Source organism: Notothenia rossii (assembly GCF_949606895.1).
Source record: "Notothenia rossii genome assembly, chromosome: 1".
NCBI classification, from domain to species: Eukaryota; Metazoa; Chordata; class Actinopteri; order Perciformes; family Nototheniidae; genus Notothenia; species Notothenia rossii.
In genome coordinates, this window is record NC_136912.1 from 53,360,516 (window position 1) to 53,382,242 (window position 21,727).

The following is a 21,727-nucleotide window of genomic DNA, read 5'->3' on the forward strand; positions in this document are numbered from 1 at the left end:
GAAGATGCTCTACCTCCTCCCTCTTATCATTTATCAACAGGAAGAGGAGGAGGGGGGGAAGAGGAGAGGGGGGAAGGAGGGGGAGGAAGAGAGAGGAGGAGGAGGGGGGGAGAGGAGAGGGGGGGAAGGAGGAGGAGAAGGAGGAGAAGGGAATGAGGGGGAGGAAGAGAGGAGGAGGAGGGGGGAGAGGAGAGGGGGGAAGGAGGAGGAGGAAGAGAGGAGGAGGAGGAAGAGGAGGAGGAAGAGAGGAGGAGGAAGAGAGGAGGAGGAGGGGAATGAGGGGGAGGAAGAGAGGAGGAGGAGGAGGAGAAGGAGGGTGTCTGATGCAGTGAAGCGAGGCAGGCAATTTGCAAAGTGGAACAAATCCCAACCCTTTCTTCCGTGTTCGACATGCAGGCTGCTGGTCTTCAATGCCATTCACCACCCTATCTCACTGCAGACAGGCCACACACACACACACACACACACACACACACACACACACACACACACACACACACACACACACACACACATGCACACACACACACACACACACACACACACACACACACACACACACATAGACACACACACACACACACTCTCTCTCTCTCTCTCTCTCTCTCTCTCTCTCTCTCTCTCTCTCTCTCTCTCTCTCTCTCTCTCTCTCTCTCTCTCTCTCTCTCTCTCTCTCTCTCTCTCTCTCTCTTTCTCTCTTTCTCTCTCTCTCTCACACACACACACACACACACACACACACACACACACACACACACACACACACACACACACACACACACACTGTAGTTGTGTTGTAAAAAGAAGACTCAGACATTATGGGAAATCCTGTTGTTTGCCGTCTTTAAAGGACGAGATGATCAATGCAAACGTCGTCTTTGTGCATTCTATGGAGAGAACTTTACATGTTTCAGGGAAAGATAAATCATCAGCTATTTTCCACTCAGAACATCGCTCATACTGTATAGTGGTTTTAATTTACCACTGACTCCTCTAGGGAGCTAGGATAACTTTCACTCTGTTGACAACATCATTTAAGTCATTTTCAAACAAAGAACAATACTTCTCAGTTTGAAAGCAATGAAGACGTCCTTTAAGATGGCAGAATGAGTCCAGCTATCTGCCAGCGCTCAAGGCTTCCGTGTGGTGCTCTTTTACTTGTGAAAAAGTAGATAAAACTGCTCCATAAACAATATTGTTACAGAACTTCTCACAATTATTTTTCAAACTGATTTTTTTTTTTGCAGATTAGGCTAGTTTAGCATAAAGACTGGAAGCAGGGGAAACAGCTAGCGTAGCTCTCTCCAAGTTCAAAATGACACTTAGCGACATCTCACCATGTTCACACACAGTCAGTCCTGGTTGCTGCAATGATTTCTCGGTGGACTCTATGGTCTCTTCCTGGGGGTTGAGGTTGAGGCTTCTCTGTTTCAGTGTGTATACTCTGTATAAATGCTCTGTAGTTGATCTGACTGAAATTGTGATTTTAAATCTCAAAACCGCTACAGTATCTGTCAGGCAGAAACTTGGGACAACTCATTTGACTGAAACTTTAAAACTGAACTAACTGACTGCTAGGGTTAACTTTGGTTTAAACATTTGTAGAATACTAAGAGCTTTATTGAATAGTTGTAACTGTATTAAGGGTTAAACTCATAACTTTATAACTTAGGGTTTCATGTAATTGTAAAACCATTGTGCCACTGAAAAGACAATAACAACTCAGGAGGGAGCCAGTCTAGATTTCCTTTTGAGGGCCACCAGCTGCAGAGAGTTAACTAATTAAAGGGGCGTGGCCCCACAGCTGTGAGAACTCAGCAATCAGGTGTCCATTTTAGGTAGCACTTTCCTGGAGTGTCAACTTCAGCCAGGCAAAGACTGACAAAGACATTAGAGTCCTGCGGGAGGCAAAGAGGAGGCAAAGAGGTGTTTTATTTTGTTTTCTAGCCCCTCATGCTATGATCATGTGTATTTTCCCCATTCCTGTTCATGTGTCTTCTCGCAATTATCACTGGCCCCGTGTATCTCCTAATCGGTATAAGCGGCCTGCTCTCGTCTATCCCACATGCTCCACTGAGATCCAACATCTCGTTTCAGGGGACCTGTGGAACTGCCAGTCAGCTGTTCCTAAGGCTGACTTCATCTCTGGCTACGCTTCCCTGCAGTCTCTTGATTTCCTTGATCTCACTGAGACCTGGATTACTCCATCCAACACATCCACCCCAGCAGCTCTTTCCACAGCATATTCCTTCTCCCACACACCCAGACCCACTGGCAGAGGAGGTGGCACTGATCTCTTGCTCTCTCCCAAATGGAGCTTTTCCCTCTTCAAGCTACCTAACTTCGCTCCTTCCACCTTTGAATTCCATGCCGTCACAGTAAACCATCCTATACAATTAACCATTGTTGTTCTCTGCCGTCCACCAGGCGCCTTGGGGGACTTCTTGGAGGAATTAGATAATCTCCTCTCACACATCCCTGAAACTGGCCCTCTTGCTGTACTTCTCGGAGACTTCGACCTCCAGACAGGGAAGACATCTGAACTAACATCTCTTTTAACCGCCTTTGCTTTCTCACTGTCTCCATCCCCACCAACTCATAAAGCTGGCAATGTCCTTGATCTCATATTCTCAAGGAACTGCACTGCTTCTAACCTCTCTGTAAACCCGCTCCACATATCCGATCACTTCTTCATTTCATTCTCTCTACCCCTTTCCAAACATAACGAACTAATCTCTTCTAATTCTGCACCTGTCCGCCGCAACCTCCGTTCCCTCTCCCCCTCTACCTTTACCTCATCGGTGCTCTCAGCCCTTCCTTCCTCTGACTCGTTCCAACTCCTGCCTCCAAACTCTGCTGCAGAAACTCTCCTCTCTACTCTCTCATCCTCTCTGGACTCTCTCTGTCCACTCACATCTCGGCAGGCTCGTCAGTCCCCTCCTGCTCCCTGGCTAAATGACGCACTGCGTGCTAATAGAACCATCCTTCGGGCAGCAGAGCGGAAACTGGAAATCCAAACACCATGACGACCTCCCAACCTATCAGGCTCTCCTCTCCTCTTTCTCTGCTTCGATCTCTAAGGCAAAAAGCACTTTCTTTCAAGATCAGATCCAATCTTCCTATTCCAATCCCAAAAAACTATTTTCCATCTTCTCCACCCTCTTGGACCCCCCCAAAGCCCCTTCCCCCTCCTCCCTTCTGTCAAGCGACTTTGTTAACCACTTTGAAAAAAAGGTTGATGATATTCGCTCTGCTTTTTCTGACTCACCTTTACTCACCGTTGGGTCACCAGACCCTCCTTTCACCCACACACTGACCTCCTTCTCCCCTCTCTCTCCAAGCGAGGTTCTTACCCTCGTTACCTCTGCCCGTCCTACCAACTGTCCTCTGGACCCTATCGCTTCAAACCTCCATCAAACTATCGCTCCTGATATTCTACCGTTTCTCACCAATTTCATCAACACTTCCCTAACTTCTGGTCACTTTCCAAACAGTCTCAAGGAGGCAAGAGTAAACCCTCTCCTAAAGAAACCCACTCTCAACCCGTCTGATGTTATAAACTACAGGCCTGTCTCTCTCCTCCCGTTCCTGTCTAAAACACTTGAACGTGCTGTCTTTAAACAACTCTCCTGTTATCTCCATCAGAACAACCTTCTGGATCCGCACCAGTCTGGTTTCAAGGCAGGTCACTCAACAGAAACTGCTCTCTTTGCTGTCACTGAGGAACTGCACACTGCTAAAGCAGCATCCCTCTCCCCTGTCATCATCCTTCTGGACCTGTCTGCTGCATTCGACACGGTGAATCATCAGATCCTCCTTCGCACTCTCCAAGAACTTGGAGTTTTAGGCTCTGCACTTTCCCTCCTCACCTCATACCTCAAAGACCGTACCTACAGGGTTACTTGGTGAGGGTCGGAGTCCGACCCTTGTCAATTAATTACAGGGGTCCCTCAGGGCTCTGTTCTTGGTCCCCTCCTCTTCTCCTTGTACACAAACTCGCTCGGATCAGTCATTAGCCTGCATGGTTTTTCATACCACTGCTACGCTGACGACACCCAACTAATTCTGTCCTTTCCCTGCTCAGAGACCCAGGTCGTCGCACGCATCTCTGCTTGTCTAGCTGACATCTCTCAGTGGATGTATGCTCATAACCTCAAGCTCAACCTTGACAAGACTGAACTGCTTTTCCTTCCGGGAAAAGATTGTCCCACTCTTGACCTAACAATCAACATCGGCACCTCTGTTGTTTCCCCGACTCAGACTGCAAGGAATCTAGGTGTGACCCTAGATAACAAACTGTCCTTCACTGCAAACATCGCTGCTACAACCCGCTGCTGCAGATACACACTTTAAAACATCAGGAGAATACGTCCCCAGCTGACCCAGAAAGTGACGCAGGTTCTGGCCCAGGCTCTTGTCATCTCACGCCTAGACTACTGCAACTCCCTCCTGGCTGGTCTACCTGCATGTGCCATCCGACCTCTGCAGCTCATCCAGAATGCAGCGGCTCGTCTGGTCTTCAACCTTCCTAAATTCTCCCACACCACGCCGCTCCTCCGCTCCCTTCACTGGCTTCCAGTAACTGCTAGAATCCACTTCAAGACAATGGTACTTGCGTACCATGCTGCGAATGGATCTGGCCCTTCCTACATCCAGGACATGGTTAAACCGTACACCCCAGCACGTGCACTCCGCTCTGCATCAGCCAAACAGCTCGCTGCACCCTCACTGCGAGGGGGACCCAAGTTCCCATCAGCAAAAACACGTGGGTTTGCTATCCTGGCTCCAAAATGGTGGAATGAGCTCCCCATTGACATCAGGACAGCAGAAAGCTTACACATCTTCCGGTGCAGACTGAAAACACATCTCTTTCGACTCCACTTTGAGCGATAGAACTATTAACAAAGCACTTATATACTAATAAAGGACTGGCTTATCTAAAGCCAGTTGAGCAGCACTTGAAATGTTTTAGCTCTATGAAACCTGATATGATATGATTCTGTTTTCTTGAAGTTTGTATTTTGTTGGTCGAACGCACTTATTGTAAGTCGCTTTGGATAAAAGTGTCAGCTAAATGCAATGCAATGTTGTGCACAATGAAGAAAATAATCTTCTTTTTGTTTGCCAATACCTTTTTTAACTGTGTGCATCTGTTTGTGTGTCCAGATGTCAGTGTGTACATATTGTAAATAACTCATTGACATTGTTTCTGTTCAGATTCCCTCATAAAGGGAATGAATGTCACTCGACTATTCCTAACACACACACACACACACACACACACACACACACACACACACACACACACACACACACACACACACACACACACACACACACACACACACACACACACACACACACACACACACACACACACACACACACACACACACACACACGTGGCGGTGCATGCCTGCACACTGAGTGAGATCCTCCATAGTGATGTGTGTGTGTGTGTGTGTGTGTGTGTGTGTGTGTGTGTGTGTGTGTGTGTGTGTGTGTGTGTGTGTGTGTGTGTGTGTGTGTGTGTGTGTGTGTGTGTGTGTGTGTGTGTGTGTGTGTGTGTGGTTTCTGTGTGTACAAGAGAAACAGAGAGGGCAGATAAAGCTATCCATCCAATGATTACTGTAAATACATTGGCCGCAGGGTACGCAAACACACACACACACACACACACACACACACACACACACACACACACACGCAAACACACACACACACACACACACACACACACACACAAACACACACACACGGTCAGTGTGTATTGTCAGAGTGATAAATCACAGCGGAATTTAAGTGAATTAGTGCAGCAGCTTTAACTCTCCCTCCCTCCATCTCTCTCTCTCTCTTTACTTTTAAATCTCTCTCTCTCTGTGTCTCTGTCTCTTCTTTTTTGCTGCCCCTCTGTCTCTCTCTCGCTCTTTTCTTCCTCTTTATTCATCACAGTCCCTAACAAGCAATCAGAGAATATTAGACCAATTAGAGCCCTGATTAGATTAGAGGAGAGAAAAGGGGAGGATAGAGGGAGGAGAACGGGAGGAGGAGGAGGAAGAAAACGAGTAGAGGAATCAAGATAGAAAAGTAGAAGAAGAAGAGATTAGGGGGCATGAGAGGATACGAAGAGGTAGGAAATGAGAAAAAAGGGGGAAAACATAAAAAACAACTGTGGTAGAAGAAAAAAGAGAGAAAAGGAGAGGAAATGAAAAGAGGGGAGGAAGGAAGAAACAAGAGTTAATGTAAGAAAAAAGAGGAAGATATCAGCAATAAGAAGAGGAGAGAAGAAGAGATACAGAATACAGGGGAGATATACAAAGAGGATGCTTCAGGAGTGACAGAAGGAAGAAAGGAACTCCAGGTGAAGAGGATGCATTCAGGGGATGAAACGAAAGAGCTGGAAAATGAAAAGGGGAAGAGTGGAGGAGAAAGGTAAGGAAGGAGGAAGGATGGAGAAAAGAAGATGAGCATAAGTGAGAAAGAGGAAAGGGACATTATGAAAGTGAAGAGAGTGAAGATGGGTTGAGATAAGAAAAAGGAAGGAGGAAACAAGAAAGGAAATTATAAAGAAAAGAGGAGAGGAGGCACAACAACACACTTTGATTGACAGCTCTGCTGTGTGTGTGTGTGTGTGTGTGTGTGTGTGTGTGTGTGTGTGTGTGTGTGTGTGTGTGTGTGTGTGTGTGTGTGTGTGTGTGTGTGTGTGTGTGTGTGTGTGTCTGTGTGTGTGTGTCATCAGGAATTTGCATGTGAAGCCACGCCCCCTTGAATCAACTTTAAATGTCTCTCTTTTTACTCCCCCCACCCCCTCTCTCCTCTGCCCCCTCAATAACTATGTCCTCCTTCTCTTTCCTCCCCTTTCCGTCACCCAACAGCCAGTCCCCATGCTCCCCCCTCCAGCCTCCATTTCTCCTCCTCCCCCATCCTGCAGCAGCCCGGCTCCTACTTCTCCCACCCGGCCATCAGGTATCACCCGCAGGAGACCCTCAAGGAGTTCGTCCAGCTGGTCTGTCCTGACTCCGCCCAGCAGGCCGGACAGGTGGGCTTCCTCAACGTAAGCACACACACACACACACACACACACACACACACACACACACACACACACACACACACACACACACACACACACACACACACACACACACACATAAATACAACTCAGGGAAACATCTGAACTGGGCTCTTCATCCTCTCTTTGCAGGGCTGAAGCACAGAACACTGCAGTGTGTGTGTGTGTGTGTGTGTGTGTGTGTGTGTGTGTGTGTGTGTGTGTGTGTGTGTGTGTGCGTGCGTGCGTGCGTGCGTGCGTGCGTGCGTGCGTGCGTGCGTGCGTGCGTGCGTGCGTGCGTGCGTGTGGCTTGTCTGCAGTGAGCTAGTTGATATATCTGTGTCTAGACACTGAATCAATACCCCCTCAACCACCCTACCACACACACACACACACACACACACACACACACACACACACACACACACACACACACACACACACACACACACACACACACACACACACACACACACACACACACACACACACACACACACACACACAGTTTTCTTCTCTTTTTTGGCAGATGTAGTAAAAGATATTGGGCAGATACTGTACATGACAATTGCAAAACATAAGGCAGGATTAACAAGCCCTAAGCAATTTATTTCTCTTTGAAAAGCTTCCAAAAAGTGACACCTAGATATACATATTCAGATCCTTTACTTGAGTAAAAGTAAAATGCATTGAAAATGTTACTTTAGTGAAAAGTATAATAAGTTAAATATTTATATAGTATAAAAAAATGCCTTTGACTATTATACTGTTGAATATTGTATCACAAGACGCTTGTTAATAATGCATTCATGTAAAATCACACTTGACAATAAACCATTAACTAAACATTATGTTGATCATGAATCAATCCTTCTTATTATTTCTGAATCAAATGATTTATCATTTGAATTGAAAATATTAGGTAAAACAGCGAGAAATGTCTTTCTTTTATCAACTAATGAATTCAGTTTGACTTTTCTACTTTTTTTTGTGTGCAAAAAAGTATACATTTGTCAAGATACTAAACCTGTAGTGGAATACAAGTAAAAGGTAAAGAATGGTATGTACTTGTTCACACATGAACTGGAAACAAAGGGCACATGTTCTAATGTGGCAGAGTTTCGGTTCCTTAACGTTCTCCAGGGAGCAGCTCCTGGTCTCTAAAGAATAACATGCGGGATACTAATGTCCATGTAAACAGACTAACATACTGTACAGGCATGTACTTAGATAAAGAAACAGTTTAATTCAGCATGAAGAGTATGTGGAGGGAGGATGGGAGACAGAAGGAGGCAGAGAGGTGAAGCGAGGTAATGTGGTATCATGCTTATAGATTAGCAGGATAAAATGCGAGCAGCAGCAGAATTCTTTATGACCAGCCAGTGAAACTGCTGACACACACACTCACACACACACACATTCAGAGTTTCACACTCACACTCGCAGGGCAGGGAGTTGAGCTTACAGGTTACTGTTGACCGACCTGTTGATGTTTCCTGCTCTACATACTGTGAATATGTTTGTTTTAAAGGCTTTTTTAACTCCCCTCCTTCAGCCGAATGGTAGCTCCCAGGGAAAGGTCCACAATCCTTTCTTGCCGACGCCCATGCTGCCCCCCCCTCCACCTCCCCCGATGGCCCGTCCCGTCCCACTTCCTGTCGACGCCAAGCCACCCTCCACCTCATCCGACGGTGGAGGGAACTCACCCACCTCACCCAGTGAGTGCAAATAATACGATGTTTTTATTATTTCTTAACTTTTAAATGATACCCAAGATGTGTACATAATTGTGAATCATGTGACGCCTTCACAACCAAGAAAACTTGTTTATTAAACATAACAATATTTTATTAGATAATCTAATATGGACTTCAAAATCTAAAGACATTATTCGCAATCTGTGAGGGGTGACTGCATGTAATTGGATTTGATTTGATTTAAGGGTTTAGTGTCTATTTTCTGTTGTTGGCAAAAAAACACCAATATGTAATCCTCCTCATTACAACACATGATAATATTATATTTTCATCACTTCTGTTTTGGATTGAGTCCAAATGTACTTCATTTTTAGCAGGAAATAAAGATTTTTCCTCACTCTGACCCAGATCTTTAAATAATTACTTAAAGAATTTTACAATCTTATTTAATCTGACAACACTATGAATCCTGATGTATATAATACTGTACTTCCGCAGCTTGAGTTAGGGAGGTTGTTGAAAGATGAAAGGCTAACAGTTCCCCCTGCTTACAGTCTCCAGCTGAGCTAGGATTACCAAGTCTGTTCCTTCTGCTTTTGATTTGTTCATTGAAAAGTTTCAGGACGAATGGACTGATTTGTAGAAAATAGATAATTCGCCAGGTTAACAAAAGCAAAAAATCCAGAAAGGAACAATTGTTCTGCTCTGGTTAACAAGAGCGAGGAAGCAATAGCTTGGTCAGCCATGTTTTTTTGTTTAAGAAAGTCTTTATTTACACAGGAATCATAGTCAATTACATCTACTTACATTTTCAAAGATAAGAGAGCTTTGCTGAACAGAAGTTCTCAAAACATGTAGTTCCTTTAATTCTAATATACTAAAAAAACAGAAAAACAAAAGTTCCTCCAATGCCAAGTATGGTAAAATGCACTTCAAGTACCTAGAATCGGGTAGCCCTCATAACGGTCAAAAAGATAAGTGTGGAACGTGTGCTCTTCTTCAAACTCCACGACCAACAACTTCGTAACAGCAGAACCGTATACAGCCGCTATTGCAGTTTCTCTGCTAACTAGAGCAGTATACAAATAAAAGTAATACATGTGGGTTTTGATTTGGTCCCATTAAAAAGGCTAGCTACCTAGTTTACAGCGACAAAAATATGCGATTGGAAATCCAATTCACACACACTGCAGAAAGGTGTTGCCTATGAAGTCTAAAATGTTTCAAGTCCTAAGAAAGTTATTATGTACACTTTGCCAAGTGTCATCCCTAACATACATAAAACCCCGTCAGCTTATTCTTTGTAAACTAAACTTTGTATATATGTGTGTTTTGTGAAGCGTACTCCACCCCCACTTCATCTCCAGCCCAGCGGTTTGTCAGCGTCGGACCCAGAGACCCAGGCTTCAACATCCCTCAACAACCACAGGTACCACACACACATACATGTCTCCACACAGATATACGTATATATAAATGCTTCTCAGCATACACGTTTAAGTAAAGTGAAGAACAGTGCATACATTTTCAGTATATGTAGTCCATGGGAACAAAACCACATCCTCAACATTGTTAGTGCCATGTGAGGCAGATGATATCTCTTCACAGAACTACAGTATGCTTTTTAAACAAGTTTGAACTGGTGATGGTCGTCAAGTTCCTAGAATCAAATTTGAACTGTCGTGTTACTTTTGTTCACCAAAATGACAGCTTTGCAATCATTTCAGTGAGAAGGTAAATACAGAAGTGTGTATGGTGTTTTATTATCCCCCCCAACAAACAAAACATATATTTCAAACCAGATTTAGAAAATTCAAAGTAAAAACCAACCTGATCTCACCAGAATGTGTGACTCCACCACAACTCCTTGACAACACATTGCGTGGTGGAGTCACGAACTTTGTTACATTTACGTGTCGGTACCACGCAAACAACCCCTATGTAAAGTGAATGAGGCCCCTTTGTCGTGGTGCACACACGCATTTCTAAAACGTCCCACAGTGAGCTTTTATTCTATAAAACGTTTTTAAAATCTACTTTATAGCTTGTAGTAACTCACGGGAGGCTTCTTTTATTTTATTTGTATTCATAATAATTGTTATTATTCGTCAGAATGTAAAAATTACATTAGTTACGAATATTTATTCTCAACAAACAGTGCATTGTGTGTAATGCAACTGTGATTTTTATTAAATTAGTTTTTAAGGAAGGCCAGAGCTTCAGCTGTGTCAAATAGATTGTTCCTTTTAGTTAACGTTATTTAAAAGATAATGATCATGTCCCCTTTATTGTATTACGAGCGTCCATTCCCATTGGATAACGGAGAATTTTACACCCGGAAGTAAGTATTCTCCTTACTGTCGATTGATTTTACATTGATATCTGCACTACTCATCAACAAAAAAAAAATCCAATTATCCTTGTTAATTACACAACATTGATTGGTTTGAATTGTGTACAATGCTTTTGTATTTTTCCCCTTCGATTCGGAGTAACAAATATTTTTTCTGTGTTTTTGGATGGCTACACTACCCAGAATCCTCAGCTATCGTTTGGGACTAAACCATGTGCTTAGCTTGACAAACCCTTTATATATACACAAGTTATTGAGCCGTTTCCGCTCTACATCCTGAACTCCTCCCTTCGATGCAATGCACTTCCGTTTTGGCGGACTGGGTTTGTTTTGCTAGCTAGCTCCGTTGTGCCGAAAAAGCACTGATATCGCAGAGACAAAGAGGATATAACAATTACAACATGAAGAAAAGTGGTTCGGGAACTACGTGTGCGGTAGTTGGTTGCAATCACTCGAGAAAGCACCTGAACGAGTGGTTAGATAGAGAGTGCTACGACCACAAACCAGCACCCAGCACCCAGCCATGTTGTTCATTAAATACAGATAAACACAACAAATACTGCATGCATTGTATTTTTTAATATTATATATGAATATTTTCATAGTGATGTAATTGTGTGGGCTGCTTTTATATTTTAATTTGTAATACCTGTTAGGATTAAACATGTGATCTTTCTTGTTGAAGCCATTTCTTTAGTTTCCTCTCAACAATTAATTAATTCAGTGTTATTTATGTACAGTATGAGCTTAATATGAATGATGAACTGTGTTAAAAGAAATTGTAGCACTCTAAGGAACATATGAAATGCAATAATGCAATAACAGTGCAATAATGAAATTAAATTACATCAAACTTTATTTTCACTCAAACAGTACAGGCACATATGATATATTGCACAGCATAAAGAGATCATGTAAATTGTGCATTATGTAAACAACAGACAACTGTTGGCTCCTGTGGGCATGACCTAAATAAGGCAGTTTATTTTGGTTTTAAAATGCTGAGATATTTACTGCAGAACTGTAACCTTCCCTCAACAAAATCGTCAACAATTTTCGGGAGCATGTGGGCAAAGTAGAATGTGCGCAGCCTTATGATATGCCTTCAGACTGTCCATTGCTTTTCCATCTATTGCCATGGATTGAACGAAGTAGGAGCACATTTTGCTGTACGTTATGCTGGGCCACGTCGTCATGTTATCCTCCCAGTTTTGCACTGAATTCGGGTGGGGGAGAGTAACGCCATCTCCAGTCAAAGAAGTAGAATCGTGTTCCCAAGCTAGCATCACTGTTAGCATCGAAATCGCTGTGTTTACACCAGTGCCCGTCTGACTGTTTACACCGGTTTACACCGACAGACGCTGTGCAAAAGACTTCCGGCGGAAATGAAGTGCATTTGTGTAGGGTTATGGCGCTACCCGTGGTTTGGCGCGTAAACTTGTCTATACAGTATATGGACAAACCCCGTGATCAGTTCTCAAGCTCTGTGATTGGTTCACCTACGTTTCCATATGAAAAAAAACGTTTCGTAAAAGAGAAAATCATACTTTATTCAGCAGTACTTGCTTTACTCTTTGAAAGTCATCACATGAATGCATTGTAATAAATGGTTTGGCTGCATTACATATTACACATCTGTCGTAGTTCTTTATTTATCTACAGAGATCGGGCATCAGAATAGACCGGAAACTATTCTTTTACCGTTCTGTTTTAATTTCACAATAAAGTTAGTAGTAATAATTTGTTTTGATATTATTGTTTTTTATTAACTACGAAGACCACTGGGTCATGTTAAGACCATATTTTCTGTGTTGCTGTGGGTTTTTTCCATCACTTTTGTGTGACAAATATCAAAACAATAACAAAATATATCCGTCGTAAACTAAACCGGAAACAGCAGTATATTTTATTTTGTTATCACTGTAAACTTGACAGCTTTTTAACCCGCACCTCCCACTGGTTAAAGCACGTTATTACACGTTTAGAGTAATTGCAATGCAGGAAGATTGTGTTGCTTTTGAATGACTGTTTTAAAATGCCTTTTTCTTAATGTCTTTCATTTTTGTAAAGCACTTTTGAATGTGTTATATTTGATGAAAACATTTAAATATTAAGAGTACATACAAAATAGTGGGAAAGTAGAAGGTCAATGATATAAATATAGAATAGAAAATATCAAGAAGATACTGTAAATGATATCTAGAATAAAACAGTGTAGTGCCTGATAGGAGGATGTGCTAACTAATAAGGTTTTATTTAAACATTAAAGAATACTTTAGGTTAAGGTCTTCTTTTAAATAAGAAAAAAGCTTTGGGGGTATCTATCTACAGATAAATATTAAGCCTGACAAAGTCTAATATATTGCATGGTTTGTTTTGGAACTTGACAATCAACTTTCCTGCAATGTTAACTATGTTGAAGCACTTATTTTAACCGATATTATACATATTTATTATACTCTTATAAGATGTATGTAGATAGAATAATACATGTGCAGAATACGACAGTTTAATGATGGAGGTATACACACATATTGATAGATGTCTTGTAATGCACTGTTGAGGAACCTGTGATCCAAGTTTTTCATTCATTGCATAACTACACCGTAGTTTTGTATTTGATATGTCAATAAACCTTAGAAAATCTTGAAATCTTGAAAGGGATGTGCAAAATAGCAATTATAAACAGTCTTTAATGAACGATTAGAGAATAACGAGTAATGAATATGCTTTACACGGATCTGCAGATAAATATTCAGTCTTCTCAAGCACCAACTATCAAATATCTCGCCTGATTGTTGGCACTTGACAATCACCTTCACTGAATTTTACTCAGGTGTAACTAAACTCAGATTTAAGGGTTGTTTATATTTCACATCATTAATCCAAATCTGTAAAGTAACTCAAATAAATGTAGTGGAGTAAAAATATTAGGTTAACCTTAAAGAAAGCCCTCAGGATTATAAAAGACCCCCATCACCCCAGCCACAAACTGTTCTGTCTGCTGCCGTCTGGCAGGCGGTACCGCAGCATCCGGACTAAAACCACCAGACTCAGGGACAGTTTCATCCCACAGGCCATAAGACTATTAAACACCTGAACTTTGAAACAACATCCATAACATTCATCTGGCTGCTACTTAGAAATTATTTATCTAATATATCATATTCCAATCACTTGTATATCGACTCTTATTGCACTATTTCACTATTTTTTCTGTCTAACTGTTTTATTGTGTTGCACTGTTGGAGGAGTCTGCAACCGTAGGACACGTTCGATTCCTGTTTTGAATAGTGTGCCGTCGATGGGTTTCATTTCATTTCAAAGTGCTTTTTGACGCTGCCACTCCAACATCCAATCAAAGAGCTTGAGGACTGATCAGGGGTTTGTCAAGCTAAGCACATGGTGTAGTCCCAAACGATAGCTGAGGATTCTGGGTAGTGTAGTGTCTTCTGGCATCCAAAAACTCCGAAAAAATATTTGTTTCTCCGAATCGAAGGGGAAAAATACAAAAGCATTGTTCACAATTCAAACCAATCAATGTTGTGTAATTAACAAGGATAATCTGGTGTTTTTTATTTGATGAGTAGTGCAGATATCACTGTAAAATCAATCGACAGTAAGGAGCATACTTACTTCCGGGTGTAAAATTGTCCGTTATCCAATGGGAATGGACGCTCGTAATACAATAAAGGGGATATGATCATTATCTTTTAAATAACGTTAACTAAAGGGAACAATCTATTTGACACAGCTGAAGCTCTTGCCTTCCTTAAAAACTAACTAATTTAATAAAAATCACAGTTGTATCACACACAATGCACTGTTTTTTTAGAACAAAAATGTGTCACTAATGTAATTTTTACATTCTGACGAAAAATAAAAATTATTATGAATTCAAATAAAATAAAAGAAGCCTCCCGTGAGTTACTACAAGCTATAAAGTAGATTTTAAAAACGTTTTATAGAATAAAAGTTCACTGTGGGACGTTGTAGAAATGCGTGTGTGCACCACGACAAAGGAGCCTCATTCACTTTACATAGGGGTTGTTTGCGTGGTGCAGACATGTAACTGTAGCAAAGTTTGTGACTCCACCACGCAATGTCGTGTTAAGGAGTCGTGGTGGAGTCACGCATTCTGGTGAGATCAGGTTGGTAAAAACTGTTACGGTAGCCTACTAATAGAGTCAAGAAATAAACAACAAATTGTTTATATCCCATAAACAAATAGTTATAATAATAAATAAATAACAGCATAGACAGAGTGATTATAACGAATAATAGTGAAAAGCAGCCCACAGGCATGCCATTTAAATAAGTGTTAACAGATAATGTCATTCAAGTTTCAAGAACAAAAACTGAACTGTAGAGTTCAGGGGATTCCGATCAGGGGATACCTGCCGAACAACATTGTGTTTTGAGAAATATTAAGTGTCAGTGTGACCTCCTCGATTTTTCGGAAATATTGTGTAGGGGACATTAAATGTTTCAATGCAAGGGAGGGGCCCTTGCATTGAAACATTTAATGTGTTTAACTGTTTGAACACGTGGGCGAGAAAGCTACTCGTGCGAGCCACACATCATCACCAAACAGGTCAGCAAGAGCCCAATTGTTCTGCGAAAGGAATGCTGCAATTTCTGTTCTAAGCTCGTAAAAGCGTGAGAGTACTTTTTCCCTCGAAAGCCAGCGAACTTCTGCATGATACAGCACCTGTATGTGCTCACTACCCAGGTCTTGCACAGCTTTTGAAAGCGCCAGGTTTTCTTTGCGCTGTATTTTTTACGTGGTTCATCACTTTGACGACATCCTGGCACCGTGTCCTTTGCTGCTAAAGCCTCTTGATGCAAAAAACAATGTTTCCAAGACGCATTATGAGTCTTTTCCAGTATTCTCATGATGAAGACTCAGGCTCATGATGAAGGCTCATGGTGAAGACATGATGAAGACTCAGAAAACAGTGGACATGCTGTTGATGGAAACGTCGTTGTCAGATATTTCGTGGTGCAGCCATGTTTCTGTAAAGCACATTAAACTACACTCCAGATATTCTGTCTGACTCCTGTCTAGCTCCGTTATCTTGTCCATTCCATTGGATACGGATCTTACCCATGGTGAAGAGGGGAGACAGCTTATATCTCTTTTCTCCATAAATCTGAACCAGCCTTCGTCTCCTCGGTGAACCCTGCATCATGTCTCCTTCTCCAGATTTCAGCATGGAAACAGTATATACGATGAGGGTATAGAGCAGGGTTTTGATTTATGAAGAATGTAACGATTAGGTAGCCTTGACCTGACTCATCCCAGTCACACACACACACACACACACACACACACACACACACACACACACACACACACACACACACACACACACACACACACACACACACACACACACACACACACACACACACACACACACACACACACACACACACACACACACACACACACACACACACCTTTAGACAGGAGCCAGGTGTGTCTCACTGCTGCTGAAACAGACTCCAGTTATGTATTATTCTTCTCTCCGGGGCATCGCTGTCCTCTCTCAGTCTTGGACTAATGAGGACTTCTCTCAGATTCTGCATTTACTAAAACATATTATCTTCTACAGAATAAACATAAATTAATGATCATTGATTAAATTCAAATACAAAAATATTGAGGAAGTCTGACTTGGAGGATATTTTTGGAAGAAAAATATATAGAAGTTAGTGGGCCATTTTGAAAAGTAGTGACATTCTTGGGAAGAGAGTACATGTTTTGAAAGATAAAGAAAAGGTTTAATGTCCATGACATTTTTGAAATGTATTTAATATTATTGGAATTTTGATAAATTCTTAACAATTTGAATATATTTTTACATGTTTTGACATTCACAGGAAGTGATCTTTCAGAAAGGTTGAGGACATTTCTGTAACTAGTTTTTTTGTGTTGACCATCATTATACATTTAGGAAATTGTTTGGAAACTAGGAGAGTTGAGGAATGTGAGTTTACTCTGACAGTTAGGACATTTTGTCAGTTTATTATGTAAAGAGGGCTTTTTGAAGTTTTTAGACTGGATTTTAAGTTTAAAATGAAGATTCAGCTTTATGTTTAAGATAAAGATTATAGGAGGTGGGGACATTATGTTGTTAACAAGGGAAGGATGAAACTGCAATTGGTTATTGTGTATGAAGTGAGTGGATTGACAGGGGAGCGCTGCTGCATTAAAGAGTGTGACCTCAGAGCAGGACCCACACACATACACTCACAAATAAAATCAACATAATGACATACACACACATAGAAGCAGGAACAAAAGTCACCCTGGGCGGTCGACATCAGGCTTCTGTTAGAGAGAGAGCCATGGGACAGTACCGTAAACACTCCCCCCACTAATCGCTATGGTGACCAACTGGACAGTCTGTCCATTTCTTTATGTGTGTGTGTTGGCTTTTGGGGCAGATGGCACTGTCATTGTGTCAGAGTAGGCATCATGCCCACAAGGGTCAGCGTGGTGGTTGCCCTGGGCGACAATGGCGGTTGCCCCTGGAGACAAAGATGGAGGGAGGAATTGGCACCTTCATCTTGCCAACCACCATACAAGAAAACACACACACACACACACACACACACACACACACACACACACACACACACTAAATACACTACTATGCAACAGCCAGCTCTTTACCTGATCAATGTGTGTGTGTGTGTGTGTGTGTGTGTGTGTGTGTGTGTGTGTGTGTGTGTGTGTGTGTGTGTGTGTGTGTGTGTGTGTCTGTGTGTGTGTCTGTGTGTGGGATAGATAGAGAGAGAGAGAGAGAGAGAGAGTGAGAGAGTGTGAGTGCGGTTATGTTACCTCTGAGCAGCAGACATTGCAGTGAGGGTGCTTTCCCATCTGTATGTGTGTGTGTGTGTGTGTGTGTGTGTGTGTGTGTGTGTGTGTGTGTGTGTGTGTGTGTGTGTGTGTGTGTGTGTGTGTGTGTGTGTGTTTAGTCATCATCTGTCTCTATGTCCTATTTGCACACACTCTTCAAGGTGAAGCTCACACACGCACACCCACATACGCACACACACACACGCACACATACACGCACATTCCCACATACGCACACCCACACACACACACACCCACACACACACACACACACACACACACACACACACACACACACACACACACACACACACACACACACACACACACACACACACACACACACACACACACAGACACACAAACACGCACACACAGAGACACATTTATGCAGTAAGAGCACCACGCCCACCTCATGACTCACCCGCACTGTGTGTAAGTGTGTACGTGAATTGCTGACTCAGGACAGGGAGAGAGACATTGGAACACTATCAGAGAGAGAGAGAGTATAGTGGTGGAGAGAGGTTCATGGGTATGAGGGGCCGTGTAGGCCAACATTCAAACAAACCTCGCACACGCACTACTGAAAACATCTGGCCTTGCACACACACCACTGAAATACTCTCACATTCACTACTGAACACCTCACACACACACAACTGCAAATTAAGCCTCACACATACTACTGAAAATTAACCTCACACACACAAACTATTGAAATCCTCTCACATTCACTACTGAACACCTCACACACACACACTACTGAAAACATCTGGCCTTGCATACACACTATTGAAATCCTCTCACATTCACTACTGAACACCACACACACACACACACACACACACACACACACACACACACACACACACACACACACACACACACACACACACACACACACACACACACACACACACACACACACACACACACACACACACACACACACACACACACACACACACACACACACACACACACACACACACACACACACACACACACACACACACACACACTACTGAAAATATCTGGCCTTGCACACAAACTACTGAAATACTCTCACATTCACTACTGAACACCTCACACACACACTACTGAAAATTAACCTCACACACACGCAACTGAAAACATTTTACTGAAAGGTTCTCAGTAGGGAATGTGCATGTGTTTCACCTATGTGTGTGTGAGGGGGATTCTTGCTGTAACGGAAGTCATTGTCATGAAATGGAAGTCATTGTAATGAAACAGAAGTAACAAAGAACAATGCTGCAGTGATACAGTACGTGGCGATAATTCTATTCCACTCTTTTTGGAAGTCACCATTAAAGAAGAAGAATGAAACAAAAGCTCCAGTTCAGCATGGATTTATAGAGAAACAGCACCGCAGCCGTAGGCCGGAGCCTGGACCGAGCAGTCTACAAACTGAGACGGTCTGGTCTATGGAGGTGTTCTTCTTTACATCACCTGGCGCAGCTCATGAGGTGGCCTAGCAACCCGCTAGCAACATGCACAGCTGCAATAAGCTAACAAGCTAACTAAAACAAAATTGAGCCAGAATCTTTCCTTTTTTGTTTTAACATTTATTGAATGTTAAATATTTCGGGCTGAGAGGACAATGACCAGTTAAATATGTTTGATTAAGCTGTGTACTTCTAGCCGACAGTTATGTTAGCATTAGTTAGTTAACGGTAAGTAAATAGAAGAGTAACCAATGTACTCCAGCCTGATCCAAATAAGACTAACCTACGTCTGTTGTATAATGTCTGAGTTTTTTTGCCGTCCACGAGGAAAATAAATGGGGCTCAGAGCCTCTGAATACTGAAATCTGTATTTTTAAAAATATTTTTTTCCTTCTAATTTGTTATTATTTCCTTCATTCATCGTCTTTTCTTCCTCGAGCTCTTCTTTATCACCTCGCTCCTTTTTCTTTGATGAGTATCTAGAGTCTGAATCGCAGCTGTCAGCATGGTAACATTACTCCACACACACACACACACACACACACACACACACACACACACACACACACACACACACACACACACACACACACACACACACACACACACACACACACACACACACACACACACACACACACACACACACACACACACACACACACTGTCTGGTCTGTGAGAGTTTCGTCTTGTCTGAGTCTTCTCAGGACAGAGGGGAGGGAGGAGCTGCAGTGCAGGAAGCGATTAAGAGGGCAAGAGACACCTAGAGACACATGGGGAGAGAGAGAGAGAGAGAGGGAGAGCAAGGCAGCAAGGTAGGAAAGCGTCAGCGTCAGCAAGTTGTATTGATTAAAAACTAACCTTCCAGTCTTCTCCTCTATCACTACTGCACACACACACACACTCACAGCTACACACACACACACACACACACACACACACACACACACACACACACACACACACACACACACACACACACACACACACACACACACACACACACACACACACACACACACACACACACACACACACACACACACACACACACACACACACACACACACACACACACACACACACACACCACACAAGTAACTGTTTACCTTCACATGCTTTTTACCAACTTTCACTTGACGTTGGAAATTTTAAAACAGATTTCTTAATTCTTTATATAGTGTAAAGGTTTGTGTGAGGGTCTTCACTCCAAATCAATAGTTTTTTGTGTGATCTGTGTGTGTGTGTGTGTGTGTGTGTGTGTGTGTGTGTGTGTGTGTGTGTGTGTGTGTGTGTGTGTGTGTGTGTGTGTGTGTGTGTGTGTGTGTGTGTGTGTGTGTGTGTGTGTGTGTGTGTGTGTGTGTGTGTGTGTTTGTATCTTGGTGAGCAAAGGAAAGGAGGAAGAAGAGGATGGATGTAAACAAAGAAGGTGGGATGGGATAGGGGGTGGAGGCAGATGCGGTTGCCTTGGCGATGGTAGTCACGTCCCGGGCCGTCTGGTTGTCCGTGGTAACCAGACATGATATAAGGCGGGGATGAACTTGAACTTGGGAGGGGCAGTGAGGAAGAGGAGGAAGAAGAGGGGGAGATTCATGGAACATCAACAATGCACCTTTGGCAATCAATAGTGGCCAATCAGAGATGGATTACACTCACACATGCACAGAGAAGGAGGGAGAGTGTGTTAATGTCCCGACTGAAGGCAGGAAAAACTGTGTTGTGTTTGAGATCACTATACATTAAAAAAGATTATTTAACTGTATGACCAAACCCTGACATCCATCAGGAGAAAACGAGAAGCACATACTAGTCTTCTTTACATTGACTTTGTTTTCAAGTGCTTTGGATTAAAATTTGAGTTTGATTACTTTAGAATTGATCCTCTGTGGAAAATGAATATTTAATGAAGAATTTTATGATAATCTCCACTATGGACTAAAGATGTAGTGTATGTATTTATATATCAAAATATTTCTCTTTTTTTGAAATTCGTCTTGAGGAAAGGGGTGCCTAATAATGTTTCCTACAATACATGGTGCAACAAGCTAACACATCCAGTTTCATAAAACTCATGCCAGTTCCACAATTTAACGCTTTGCAAGTGTTTTGATGTCAATTGGTAATTACCACGCATACAGCTAGTTAGTGAGAATGCTGTGCCACAGCATTCCACTATAGTTCTTTGAATCTTTATTTTTCCCCTTATTTGTGCGAATGCTGTTTATTATTTCAGCAAATACTTTGGCTCCCCATAACTTCAGCTTACTTTCAGCTACAGAAACCATTCAAATA

The 21,727-nt window shown here is 42.4% G+C and overlaps 1 protein-coding gene across 1 annotated transcript in view; it reads left to right on the forward strand.

Moving 5' to 3' along the window:
* Window positions 1–21,727, forward strand: part of nfia (nuclear factor I/A) — a 234,917-nt gene that overhangs the window by 198,800 nt on the left and 14,390 nt on the right. Inside the window, exons 6-8 of the mRNA XM_079649883.1 lie at window positions 6,860–7,054; window positions 8,607–8,769; window positions 10,089–10,177. Coding sequence (XP_079506009.1) covers window positions 6,860–7,054; window positions 8,607–8,769; window positions 10,089–10,177 — 447 coding nt within the window. The remainder of the gene's footprint in view (window positions 1–6,859; window positions 7,055–8,606; window positions 8,770–10,088; window positions 10,178–21,727) is intronic.